This window comes from Syngnathus floridae, chromosome 7 (assembly GCF_059516105.1).
Source record: "Syngnathus floridae isolate MCC-2025c chromosome 7, RoL_Sflo_1.0, whole genome shotgun sequence".
Classification (NCBI taxonomy): domain Eukaryota; kingdom Metazoa; phylum Chordata; class Actinopteri; order Syngnathiformes; family Syngnathidae; genus Syngnathus; species Syngnathus floridae.
Window position 1 is genome coordinate 15,403,746 of NC_142419.1, and position 13,090 is coordinate 15,416,835.

At 45.5% G+C, this 13,090-nt stretch overlaps 2 protein-coding genes across 4 annotated transcripts; both read left to right on the plus strand.

Annotated features, from left to right (window-relative positions):
• The first annotated feature begins 770 nt into the window (after nucleotides 1-770).
• gpr4 (G protein-coupled receptor 4) lies at nucleotides 771-7,642 on the plus strand. 3 transcript variants are annotated; one of them, XM_088381422.1, is made up of 5 exons: nucleotides 771-977; nucleotides 4,088-4,155; nucleotides 4,900-5,453; nucleotides 5,561-5,825; nucleotides 5,975-7,642. In XM_088381422.1, the coding sequence occupies exons 3-5, from the start codon at nucleotides 5,325-5,327 to the stop codon at nucleotides 6,691-6,693; spliced, it is 1,113 nt and encodes a 370-aa protein (XP_088237548.1). In that variant the 5' UTR covers nucleotides 771-977; nucleotides 4,088-4,155; nucleotides 4,900-5,324; the 3' UTR covers nucleotides 6,694-7,642. The 3 variants fall into 3 exon arrangements, with proteins under 3 accessions (XP_088237548.1, XP_088237547.1, XP_088237549.1); XM_088381421.1 differs by lacking the exon at nucleotides 4,088-4,155; XM_088381423.1 differs by lacking the exons at nucleotides 771-977; nucleotides 4,088-4,155 and adding an exon at nucleotides 4,524-4,725.
• Nucleotides 7,643-8,225: 583 nt separating this feature from the next.
• Nucleotides 8,226-13,072, plus strand: LOC148395539 (nucleotidyltransferase MB21D2). The gene is made up of 3 exons (XM_088381420.1): nucleotides 8,226-8,635; nucleotides 8,733-9,115; nucleotides 9,191-13,072. Exons 1-3 carry the CDS (start codon nucleotides 8,383-8,385, stop codon nucleotides 10,070-10,072), a joined length of 1,518 nt encoding a protein of 505 aa, XP_088237546.1. The 5' UTR covers nucleotides 8,226-8,382; the 3' UTR covers nucleotides 10,073-13,072.
• The last annotated feature ends 18 nt before the right edge of the window (nucleotides 13,073-13,090 follow it).

The following is a 13,090-nucleotide window of genomic DNA, read 5'->3' on the forward strand; positions in this document are numbered from 1 at the left end:
TTGCTGGTCTGAATGTATGCCCAGAATAATGTCCTTTTTTCCCCCCTCTCTCTCTCTTAGCGTGCTGATAAAACTTTGGGCTACACAAAGTGAAGTCCATAAAACCAGCCAACGCGCAAGAAATTCCCGGATACAGTTGCTGCTTTTGTGTCTCAATACTTTTGTTGACTGTGTGTTTATGTGACAACAAGTCGTGGGAAGAGCAAACATTCTGGAACATTTCATTTAATTGGAATATAGCGACTGCCCCTGAAGCTCCGACCTTATTTTTGCACGCGCGCTCACGCGCACAGTGTCATGGGTAAATGTGGTTTGCTTGACGCACTTTGCTGAACAATTAATCAACTCCAAATAGACATCTATGGAATGCAATTTTCAAAGGCTACGATTTAAAAAAAAAAAAAAATTCAAGAACTACTCGGACTACATTTTTGCGTCAAAGTGCGCACGATGGTTTCGCCTTCTGTGAGGAAAACAAAAAGTGGCATCTTGTGTGGACTCCACTTGGATATAAAGACCGAGGAGGACTCGTTGACCCCTCGTCACATTCCTGCACATCGTTTTCATTAAAAAGCATTGATTGTTTATTGGCAAACCATGTGCGCGTCTTGTGTATGGATTGCATGTGGGTAGAGAGAGAGAGAGAGAGAGAGAGAGAGAGAGAGAGAGACGGCGTCCATGTATAGGAAGAATGTAAAGGAGGGTGCACATGTTGGCCGAGCTCGCAGGAAGTAAAGTCGCGTAGCAGCTGTTTACGTCTCCACCCTCATTCACTCATTTCGCCCCCCCCTCCCTCCGGTGGTCTCTCTCGCTCGTCTCAGTGTGCAGGCGGCCACCCCTCGACTCACATGCATGATACTCTTCTTTCTTTTACCGGCGGCAACTAATTAATAGGCCTTTTTATTTAATAGATTTTTTTCCCACATCTGTGTTGGATTTGACTGCTTATTTTATTTGCTGTGGACTGAAAAGTGAATGTGAGTAGAAACTTTATTTGTCTGCTTTTCCATCAACACATTTTTGTGCCGCTGACTAATGTTGCTCTTATTCACATTCTCATCTGTATAAATCTTTTTTGACGTGCAGGTTGGGGCTGGGGTAATATTTTTGTTTGAATAATATTATGACTCTTTTCCACACTTTTAAATTGTGTTTAAACACACACAGACAGCAAGCAAAGCCATTCTACAAGATTTATAATGTATTAAATGGAGGTAAATACGTTTTTGAACACTTCTAATGAATGGGCTTAGAATTAGAATAGACACAAACCAGTTCTGTGTTGAGGTTTAGATTACACACATATCACACAAATCCTCCTTTTTAGAACTGCTTGTGTGTGTTTAAAAGAAAACCTGTCCACACAACAAACACAAAAGAGTTTGTTGCCGGTGCCAGAGGGGCTGACAACTGTGAGTTCAAACAAGCTGGGGCCAAACTGGACCACAAAGGTCAACCTGGGCTCAATGTGACACAGATGCAAAAACCTCTGGGCCAGTAATGTCACTTGTATACCATTCCTAGGAAATCACAATATCTCATGAGGTCCTTGGGAGGGCACCAAGTTAGTGACCCCAGATGTAAATTGTTAGTATTATCGAGTCAAGTAGGCGACAATGCCAAGCGCGTGTGCGTGTCTGCTAATCCCAAACGTTTCCTGACGTTCTCAACAATCAACAATGCTTACTCAGTTCCTCCTCCAGAATTCTTGCTTTGCGCATTTTTCCCCCAATCTTCTCTGCTGGTCTTTGTCCTCAACGCAACACCGGCATTTTTTACTATACTCCTCCACTGAGAAGAAGAAATAGAACAAAATGTCGGATAAATATATTGTAGTAAACTTTTTTTTAATGAGCGTAGTGATGTCAGCAGCGTACAAACTTAAACGTTTGCCCGTGAGGAAGGATTGGAGCTGCGACCTCCAAGCTGGACAGGACAGACGTCTGCGGTCCACATGCTTGATCTTTTTTTTTTTTTTTTTTTTTTGCACACTTCATTTGAGACAAACAAGCCTTACCGCTTAAAAAGAAATGATGACCAAGTGAGTATAAAAAGTCTACACACCCCTGTTCAAATGCCAGGCAATGTATCAAAAATATTTTTAAAGTTCAGATGTTTTAGTAGGCTTTTCCTAACCCCCCCCCCTCCGTGCAATTAGAAACTATCCAAAAATAAAACAAGTATGCATGGAAGATAAAAGTCAGAGTTCTTGAGAGGATGTCATGAGAAGCAAAGACAATCAGCCAGATGTTTCTACGTCACCGCTCGTTGGTTGATTAGATAAAAAGAGCAGCAACTACTTACTATTGCGTAATTCCTCCATCTCCATGACGACTGGACAGGAAGTCGCCAGGATGTCAGGACCGACTTGTTCCCTGTCCTCCATCTAAATGTTTTGTATTCAAATCGATCAAATATGGCGGAACAACAACATTCGCTCACCTTAGTAAAAAAAATCGGCTAAACGAATGTGAAGTTATTATTTTTACGAAACATGACTTTTCCTTTTTTTTCATCTGTAACGTGGAGCCATTTGATTGACCGCTTCGTTGCCACGGTGATCTGACATCAATATGCCATTTTATTGATTTTTGAGGTTCGCGTTGAAGTCGAGGAGACCCGGGTGGTCTTCAAAAATCAACTCTCACTCAATTGGATGTACTATTTGAATAGCCTCTGAACTCTGCTTACGTAACTACACAGTTAAGGGACTATAAAAATTAGTAATCAAACAGCAATGAGTCCCGTGATGCGGGGAATTCAGCATGGGGAAATTCCTGACTGCTGTTGTTTGTCTTGAGCACTTTGAAAAGCATCAAGGATGATTCACTAAAACATTAATGACCCTCTTGAAGAATCAAAATAAATTATTTTTGATGGGATATATTTATAGTGGCGAGAAATGTATTTCGCAGGCGGGGGATGCTCGGAAATACAAAATGTTTGCTGTCAATCACAGAAGAATTGCATTTAAATAATTCAGGCAGAAAGTAGAGGATATTTTTGTTCTTGGCATCCCGTTCTCAGCCCGGAAAATTCTACATATGATTCTCATTTTGAAGATTCCCCATAAAAAATATTACGCGAAAGGCCTCTAGCAGCTTTCATTTGTCCCTTCGTGGCTTAATAAAATAAATTGTCTGCCGATAAATCCGATTCCATCAATGTCGCTTGTGAAAACGAGGACAGCAAAGAAAGGGAAGAAAAAAAAATGAGCACATGTCTCTCATCATGCGCAACCACAACACAAGCGGGCAATCAGACAAAAAGACAGAACACAGGAAGGCAGCCAGGAAGCCCACTGACAAACACACACGAGCAACCCGCCATTGTAGCACACACACTATTGTATCATTGCAAGACAGGAGAGACGTTCGGAAAATTCACTTGCGCTCTCCGGGTGCCAATGTTCTCGCTCACATGACGTTTTTTTGTGTGTGAACAGACTCAAGTTTCTCCTCATGTTGTGAATCCAAATATTGTGTAACCTTTCATTTCGGTTCACGTCCTTTTGTCCGAGGTGCGGCCGCTTGCCAGGCAGCGCTCATGTTTATTGGCTTTTACTAGCAAGTGTGTGTGTGTGTGTGTGTGTGCATAGGTTGTTTATTAGGAAGCTGGCTGGTCTTGTCCGGCAACAAATCCGATGCTACAAGCGAAATGAAATGACCCACCAGATATCATACATCATCTCTTTCATACCCATTTGGTTATTCGATCACGGTGAGATGCGATCAATGAAGCAGAACGTTTATTAAGGTCGTTCATTTTCGGCCTCCAGGCAAGTCTAACGAGCGGGCCCGCCCATGTGGGAAATAATCGTCCGCTATTTACAACCTGTCACTTTATTAGGCACACTCTTTTGAATGAGATTCTATATGAGATCAACCTGGTCGACTGCAAATTTTAATCAGAGATGATTTTTTTGCAACCTGGAATTATTTTTGGGGCTTGTTCGTCTTGTCATTCAGAAAGCCACTGGCAAGCGTTCCTAATATTTTGATTCTTTATTTGGTCACTGGCTTTACTGGACTTCCACGCAGGAAGTGACAGATTCACTTGACTGATGTCATCGTGTTTTTATTCCCAGTCTGGCACCGCACCTGAAATTCCACAAATGCTTTTTCAGGCATTCCAAGGAAGGAAGGAAGGAAAGAGGTGTGTGTGTCTCTTTGTGTGTTTCTGTCAGCCATAATTTTATTTGAACATGCTCGTAACATGCACACACGCAGAGTTTCCGTTTCCAAATGGTCTTATTGTTGATAATTAGCATGATAAGTCAAGTCGACCTTTTTTAAATACAAAAAAGCGGCGGACACTTGAGATCAGCCAAAAAACTGCGTTGATTTAATACCTTGAAATCTTAAGTCTCTCCATATTTGCTGCCTAATGACTGAAGGGGGCGCTGTTTCTCCCTATGAGACAATGAGTGAGTTTGAGTATTTGTTGACTTCCTGTTGTGAGTACTTCACGCTTAGCTAACATATTTGGTTCACCTGTGTCACTGAGGTCCAAATACAGTTCAGGTTCTTTGTGTTAAAAATGAGTCAGGTTTCACTTCCTGTCGCAGTTGTGCAAACGCGGTGGACTTCCCGTCTTTGTTTGGTTCTCCAGTCAAGTCTGGCCCTAGCACCTGGGTCTGCTGGTGTCTATTTATAGATAGCACATTGCTGACATGCTTGATCCTTGAAAGGTTTTCTAGAGTTCCTTTCCAGGAGGGCCAACTTGGTGATTTGTCATGCATTTTTTTTTCAAGGGCTTCTTTTTTCCTGGTTGGAATATCATCATGCCTCATTCATCCTTCTTTTATTTACCTCATTTATGAATGATGTGGTTCTTTTGTTCATGCTTCAATACCGAACCTCAAACGTCTGAGCGTATTTGTTAATGTTTGTGTTCCAGGTGGCGTGCACAAGCTGTGTCAGGTCGTCGACCAGCCAGAGCATCAGTGACTGCAAACACGCACACACAAGCACACGCTAATCTCTGAAAGATTGATGAGGCCCACTCAGGCCCCACGAGGCCCGGTCCAGCGTCGATAAGACGGCTTCCATTTCACCGCCATTCAAGCCCCGGTCTCTCCAATCAGACGCGGCGCCTTGACAAGGGGCGTGGCCGAGGCGGCGGATGATGATAAATTTAGGGCCCTTGGACGGGAATCGGTTGTCATGACAGATCACGGGAAGGACGCCTCGGCCCGAGCCGGTTGGGAGGAAGAGGAGGAGGACACCGTGTTGTTGTTAAAATGGCGGACGAGCAGGAAGCCGCAAAGCTGAGAGTGACTTGGCACATATAAATCACGCACACACACACACACATTGAGGACAATGTGCAACATCTCCTTCTGTAATGTGGACAGCAAGGTGGATCAGTACTTCCAGCCCACGCTCTACATCATCGTCATGGTGCTGGGCCTGCCCACCAACTGCTTGGCCTTGTGGGCCGCCTACATGCAGGTGAGCATTGACGAATAAAGTCAAGAAACTCTCGCTGTGCTCAGTGTGCATGCCGGGCCACTAGAGGGTGCTAGGTTTGATGCGGTGCCACCTCGTCCTGCTTCCAGGTGCGGCAACACAACGAGCTGGGCGTGTACCTGATTAATCTGTCCGTGGCGGACCTGCTGTACATCGGCACGCTGCCGCTGTGGATCGACTACTTCCTGCAGCGCGACGATTGGATCCACGGCCAGGAGAGCTGCAAACTCTTTGGCTTTATCTTCTACACCAACATCTACGTCAGCATCGCTTTCCTCTGCTGCATCTCGCTGGACCGCTACCTGGCGGTGGCTTACCCGCTTCGGTTTGTCAAGGTGCGACGTGTCAAGACAGGTATGTCTCAATTCTTTTAATTAAAATAAGAATTATTATACATGGTCTTTTTTTACGGAAAAAAGACTTACTTTACATGGTCATTTTTTAAAAATTTATAAAAATTAATTGATTAAAAGAAAAGCGTTTTTTTTTTCGGCCCCATGCAGCAATCCTGGTCAGCGCCACAGTGTGGCTCATGGAAATCATAGCCAACTCGGCGCCTCTCTTCCACGACGAGCTCTTCCAGGGCCGCTTCAACCACACCTTCTGCTTCGAAAAGTACCCCATGCAGGACTGGGTGGCGGGCATGAACCTGTACCGGATCTTCTTGGGCTTCCTGGCTCCGTGGGCCGCCATGCTGGTGGCTTACCGCGGCATCCTGGCCGCCGTGCGTTGCAACGTCTCCACCGAACAGCAGGAGAAAGCCAAGATCCAGCGGCTGGCGCTGAGTCTGATTCTAATCGTGTTGCTCTGCTTCGGGCCGTACCACGTCCTCCTGCTGGTGCGGAGCGTGATGTTTCTTCAGAGGCCGTGCGACTGCGGATCGGAGGAACGCTTATTCCCCGCCTACCACGTCACGCTGGCTCTCACCAGCCTCAACTGTGTCGCCGACCCCATTTTGTACTGCTTCGTCAACGAGGGCGCCAGGCACGACGTGGGCCGAGCTCTTTCCGCTCTGATGTCGGTGGCGTGCCGCAGGGGTTCCTTCACGCCGTCGCAGGCCGACGTGCTCAACGGCGCCTCCGTCACCTTGGAAACGCCCCTGGCGGCCAAGAAGCAGCCGTGCGGCTACGCCGACGCCGGCCAGGCCGCCGGATATAAAAGTGAAGTGGTGGCGCTCAAGGAGGAATGTCTGCAGATGAGCATACTCGCGGGCAGACAGTGATTTGAGAATAAGAAGGACATCAAATGAAAAAGTAGGATTGGGATTCAAATTGAAATTCTGGGTTTCAAATGAGCTGACTAATTTTCTGTTGTGAAGGTAAGGTAAGGCAAAATTTGTCACCATTGAGCAAACACCATTTCCAAAGCGGAAGACACCATTTTGCAAAAGTGACAGAGGACATGACGTTTCCTGTTGAAGAGGAAGCAAGCTTAAGTGTGTTTGACCGCAACAATTTAAGAAGCTTCGACAACGTCTTTCGGATGCTAAGATTCCTTCCTCCATCCATTTGTCGGCCACATCGGCCGATGTTTGCAATTTTAATGCACAAATGGACACTCTAGTTAATATGTATTCAGTTTTTTTTTAATTATTATGAATGTTAAAGCTTGTAAGTTATTCATTGTTTTGTTTATGAGCAAAATAAAAAATGTCACCTCACCAACGCTCACTAAAATTTTAGGGATACCAAGAAAAGCGTATATTTCTCAGGAACACGTTCTTATCATTGGATAACGACCGTATATTTATTTTTGGATGGATGTTTGAAAAATGCAAACAGGTTTAATCCAGTTGTTACAGCTTCTGAATGTGTGCCATTTATTCCTCCTACCAGCGTGACCAATGTGACCCAGAATCCATTTACAGATCAAAAGCAGAAAAAAAAGCACTGCAAACCACACATTCATGTGAAATTATTCTATTGGATATAAGAAGGCTGCTCCATAGGGACCTAAAAATCAAATGTGCCTTATTTTTTAACATCTTCAAATGTTCGGACCCCCTTGGAGATGGCTCCGGTCCACTCAAGCCTGGGAATGCTATTGTGGTTGCTCTATAGGGGGAACAGAAACACAACTTCCTGCCAAAAAACGCTTTGTTAGGGTCAGCATGAGCTCTGTTAACATCAACATTGGATGCACCGAGGTCGTCAGACATTCGATAGCCAGTCCTGAGGTTTGTCGGTGTGATGGACCTTTGACCTTTCATGGCCCTGATCAATCAACCCTGTCATTATCTGTATCTCAGAAAATGTGTTTCTGTTTAGAACGTGCATAGAAAAGAAACTTTCTCACGGTACCCAGAGGGCTTACATGTAGAACAAACAAACGCTGCAGTAAAGAATATCGGGCTACGTGACTTTAGATGTTTACCCTAGCCCAGATGAAAACACCATGGAAACTGGTTTGAACTTTTTAATATACTTTGAACTAAAGCAACATTATTTTAATATATTTTTTTAATAACGCAGTCATACGGAGTGTGTAATAATGACAATCTTTGTGTACTGGAAAAAAAAAAAAATCACCGAAAGAGAAACTTGACTAAATTCTGTCCAACACCGCCATCTTGTGTCTGATTAACAAAATTACACAAACAGGATATCCATTCAGCTGTTATCACGGTGTCGATAAAATAAATCAAATCAGTGCATTTAATAGCGGCCCTACTCCTATTTAATAGGATTAAGGTTATTTATCTGAATACACTCGCGATGAATTAAGGTTATATTTTGAAAGCATTTTAGCGGAAGTGTATTTCGTATTTCCGGTTGTTGTGTTTGCTGATGTGCATGTGATTTTGGATGCGGTCGGTTGCTGTTCGTCCTGAGTGTTAACGCCCGCTTCGATTCATCATCTCGGGCAGCAGCAAAGTGTGAAAGACCGCTGAAATCCCTGTGGAGAAGGAATTATGGCCGCCCCCGCTCTCTCCAGTCGCGCCGGCTCTGCGGGAAGCCTCGGGAACAGCCCAACCATGGCCGCCACCGGCAGGCTGCCCCACGGCAGCAGCGGTGTCGGCCCCGAGTTGGACTTCAGGTCAGCGGCCCGCATGGAGGACTTGAACAGGCTCATCCAGGAGTTCAGCAAACACGACCAGCGCGAGTACGACGATCAGCGGGCCCTGGAGATACACACGGCTAAGGATTTCATCTTCTCCATGCTAGGTGAGGAGCCTACACGAAGATCAAAATCCATACATAAATAGTAACACACAAATACACAAGCTTACATTTATTGTATTTGTCCTGTCGGGTCCTCCAGGAATGGTCCAAAAACTGGACCAGAAGCTGCCTGTGGCCAACGAGTACCTGCTGCTGTCGGGTGGCGTCCGCGAAGGCGTGGTGGACATGGATCCGGACGAGCTGAGTGTGTATGCGCGTGGTGCCGACTACGACATGGACTTTACGCTGCTGGTCCCGGCGCTTAAGCTGCACGACCGCAACCAGCCGGTCACGCTGGACATGAGGCACTCCGCGTTGGGACACTCCTGGCTCAGCCTGCGACTATTTGACGAGGGCACCATTAGCAAGTGGAAAGACTGCTGCACGGTGGTGGAGCACATCAGCGGAGCAGCAAACTACTTCTTCTCGCCCACTTTGGTGGCCGACTGGTTCTACCAGGCCGTCTCGCTGGTGCTTCTGGAGGTCTGTTTTTGTTTCTGAGAATATTCACTGCTATGAGGCATTTCTAATTGTTCTGCAATGTTTCCGTCCTTACAGGTACAGAAGAAGCCGCAGAGGGGCGTACCCCGAGTGGAGAAGGTGGAGCGCAACGGCACGGTGGTGTCGGTCATCCTCGGCGTGGGCAGTAGCCGCATGCTCTACGACGTCGTGCCCGTGGTGTCCTTCAAGGGCTGGCCGGCCGTGGCCCAAAGCTGGCTGATGGAGAACCACTTCTGGGACGGCAAGATCACAGAGGAGGAGGTGATCAGCGGCTTCTACCTGGTGCCCGCCTGCTCGCACAAGGGCCGGCGGGAGAACGAGTGGCGGCTGTCGTTCGCCCGCAGCGAGGTGCAGCTGAAGAAGTGCATCTCGCCCGGCCTCATGCAGGCGTACCAGGCGTGCAAGGCCATCATCGTCAAGCTGCTGTCACGTCCCAAGGCGGTGAGCCCCTACCACTTGCGGAGCGTCATGCTGTGGGCCTGCGACCGACTGCCCGCCAACTACCTGGCGCAGGACGACTTCTCCGCCCACTTCCTGCTGGGTCTGATCGACGACCTGCAGCACTGCTTGGTCAACAAGACCTGCCCCAACTACTTCATCCCGCAGTGCAACATGCTGGAGCACCTGTCGGACGACACGGCCGTTCTGCACGCCCGCAAGCTCTCGTCGGTGCGCTCCGACCCGGCCGAACACCTGCGCACCACCATCGAGCACGCCAAGGCCGCCAACAGGCTGACGGTGGAGCTGCAGTGGCGCGGCAGCACCGGCAACCTGCCGTCGCCGCAGTCAGACGCGGGCGGTGAGAACCAGCCCGACGATCGCCTAGCCAAGAAGCTTCAGCAACTGGTCACGGAGAACCCCGGGAAGTCCATCTCGGTCTTCATCAACCCGGATGATGTCACGCGGCCGCACTTCCGCATCGATGATAAGTTCTTCTAAACTTTTTTTTTTTTTGCCCCACATTTTTGCCACGCTGTCAGTCAGGTGTCTATTTTATAGTCTTCTTAGTTCTCCTCACTCACTGTGTACTTACCTGCCGGAGGCCTTCAGAATGACATCCATAAAGTCACCCGGAGAAATCCTTCGGGATGTCCGCTCTGCTTTCAGGCTGACATCTCCTGCCTGGAGAAATCGAAAAGGAGCCGTGCACCCAGTTTCATCCACCCAAAGAACCTGACTTTGATCCTCTTGGATTGACCACCCTGAGCGATTTACCCGGTGTTGTCCACCCACTTGCAAAAATTGACACTCAACCTGGCGGAAACCTGCAAGAGAAATCCACTTGGACAATTTCACCTGGAAAAATTGAGATGGAGAAATCGTCCGTGCAAACGTCTGCCCGGGGAAATCCCACCAGGACCTTCACTTGGCTATCAGGGATGCTGTGAAAAGACACCAAACTGGTCTGCAGAAAATCAAAACGATCCAATCTACACCAAGTTGCTACACCCATCAGAACCACATCACGATGCACGGAGGTCCGGTCGTCACGGCAACAAAAGTCGTATCTTTGTTGTTCAGTGTGGCGCTAGGGACTAAAAGCATATCTAAAAACATGTACGTGTTAAACTGCTAGACTAAGAATGAAAACATTCTCGAAACTTTTTTTTTTAATGAGAAACTAATCAGCGAGAAAGATTTCTCATCTTAATTACAAGTGCTAATTGCTAGGCACTCACGATTGCAATTTCATTATGTTTGTTGTCACACACTGAATGTGAAATGGCTTCTTATTTTGCAAACCACAATGTCTGAATGTAAAATCACATGCTACGTTTTGAACTCCATTTGGCCTCCACGTGAAGCTGTGGGACAAATTTGTAACTTCTTTTCAATTCCACTTTGGAACAGCAGCTGGATTATCACCGTGAAGTTTTTTTCCCCCTACTGTACGATTGTCAACAAGCATCTTTGTTACAAAAAAGGAAAAATAGTCGATTGTCTGGACGGTACTCAAATGTAAATAATCCCTAGAAGCCAGAACGGTACCGACTACTGCTTATCATCGAATTCATATTTTGCACAGAATGTAAAAAAAGCACCAACCACACTCCTCTTGATTGTAGTCACGCTCGTGAGCCACGGTGCTAAATACACTACTTTGTTTGTTTGTGTGTGTGTTAGCCTACATGAATATTTCCGTTAGTATGCGTGTTAGCATACTTATGTGTTAGCGGGTATATGCGAGGGAGCGTATGTTAGCGTACGTACAGTATTCTAGTGTGTCTGTTAGCTTGCAAGTGTTAGCGTCCACATGTGTTAGCATATGTGCTGGCGTGGATGTTTGCAAGCGACCATTTTAAGAGCATGTATGTGAAGTTTGTTTGTAGGTGAGCATGTTGCTGTCACAATTGTGTTCGTAAATGTGTGTGTTAGCGTCAGTGTGTTTGCAGGGCCTTTAGCTACACTCCGAAACCACATTCCCGCTTCGTGAGACCACCGCTAACTCGTTCACACGTTCCTGTTTGCAAACAGGCCTCATTTTGAAAGCGAGTTTGACTAAATACTGAAATTCTTTTGTGAGACAAAACAAACTGTATTTTAGCATTTTTTTTTAAAACAGGAATGATTTGAATTTCAAACTTGGTTCACTTTTCCATATACAATGGTACCGTGACTCACAAGTGCCCCAACCTTGGAGTTTTTCTAGGTACAAGCCTTTGCTTGCTTGAACATTGAAAAAAACATTGAATAATTTAGGTACCAAGAATACTTTGAAATACCATGTTGAGTAGTATTCAAAAGACGCCTTCTTCTGTGAACATGTATCTTCGTCACAATGCTGCCTACTAGTGGCCTGACATGCTTATTACACTTTTTTTTTTTTTTTTTTAATTGTGCGTAAAAAATTTAAAGCTGCCTCCCCTTTCGCACGCACGCGTACGATCAACGCGGCAGGATTGGTCTTTATGCAAACACTGGGGCTCAGCTTTGATTGTACGTCCAATCCCGGTTTTACCGCCGCATCCGGTACCCGCTGCTCGTCAGCACTCAGGTTTGAAAATCTGCTGCATCGTGACAGAATGTTCCTCGTAGACAACGTGCACTAATATCTCCTCTATCTTGGATTGTTGTTGTTTTTCCACTGCTGCAGCTATAAATCACTTCTTTTGTATGTTTTCTTGTATTAGCTCCAAATGGACATATCTGCTGTATTTTGTGGACTTTGTAAATCAGTTTTTGTTGAGCCTCAATGACCTGGATTTTTTTTAACATTAGTATATTTTGTGATGTTTTTCTTAATTGTTGTCGACAACCAGCTCAGACACACCCGTTTATCATGTACTGTCATTTTTTAATTATCTCATATGGGCAAGTTAACCAATTAATCAATTTAAGAAGTAAATCTATTATTGCATATTGTACTAATTATAGTGTGAATGCATTTGTCAATTAATAAGCAAGATAAATTACAAAATAATTTCATTCATTAACTAAATTTAAGGGACGGCGACATAAATGCAACAAGTATTATCAATAATCTAAATGCTCCCGGGACTAAATTCTTCCTGAGCTGGTTGGTTTGAACACGATTTTTATTTTTTTCCCTGTGAAATACGTGTTGTGAAAAGGCTGAAAAAAAGAATCCAGCATATTTGTAATACTACAAAGAAAATGTAATCGTGGTCTTGCGATTCCCATTCCCTTACCCTCAAGTGCAATTAGTGAAAAAAAAAAAAAACTTTCACAAACAATGTATGACCCTCCACACCACTAACATACAAGTGCCCCCCCACACACACACAAACAAACACACACTTGTGGTTGGTTGCGACGTAATTTGTTTAGTGCTCTTTTGTTGTTGAGAACATTTGAACTGTGATTTCTTGTGTTGCTGCTCTGCCATTGATTTCTTTATGCAAACGTCACCATGGAGCAAGGCTCCCACTCCTCTTCTTCACTGTACAGTAGAGTCACTATAAAGTCTTTTAACAACAACTCGCTTGTTTGCGAAGC

Bases quoted from the DNA above. Each gene is read 5' to 3' on its own strand.
- gpr4 (XM_088381422.1), top strand. From the start codon at position 5,325: ATGTGCAACATCTCCTTCTGTAATGTGGACAGCAAGGTGGATCAGTAC. The intron at 5,454-5,560 runs GTGAGCATTGAC...TCCTGCTTCCAG, and splicing joins TGTGGGCCGCCTACATGCAG to GTGCGGCAACACAACGAGCT. The intron at 5,826-5,974 runs GTATGTCTCAAT...GGCCCCATGCAG, and splicing joins GGTGCGACGTGTCAAGACAG to CAATCCTGGTCAGCGCCACA.
- LOC148395539 (XM_088381420.1), top strand. From the start codon at position 8,383: ATGGCCGCCCCCGCTCTCTCCAGTCGCGCCGGCTCTGCGGGAAGCCTC. The intron at 8,636-8,732 runs GTGAGGAGCCTA...CGGGTCCTCCAG, and splicing joins TTTCATCTTCTCCATGCTAG to GAATGGTCCAAAAACTGGAC. The intron at 9,116-9,190 runs GTCTGTTTTTGT...CCGTCCTTACAG, and splicing joins TCTCGCTGGTGCTTCTGGAG to GTACAGAAGAAGCCGCAGAG.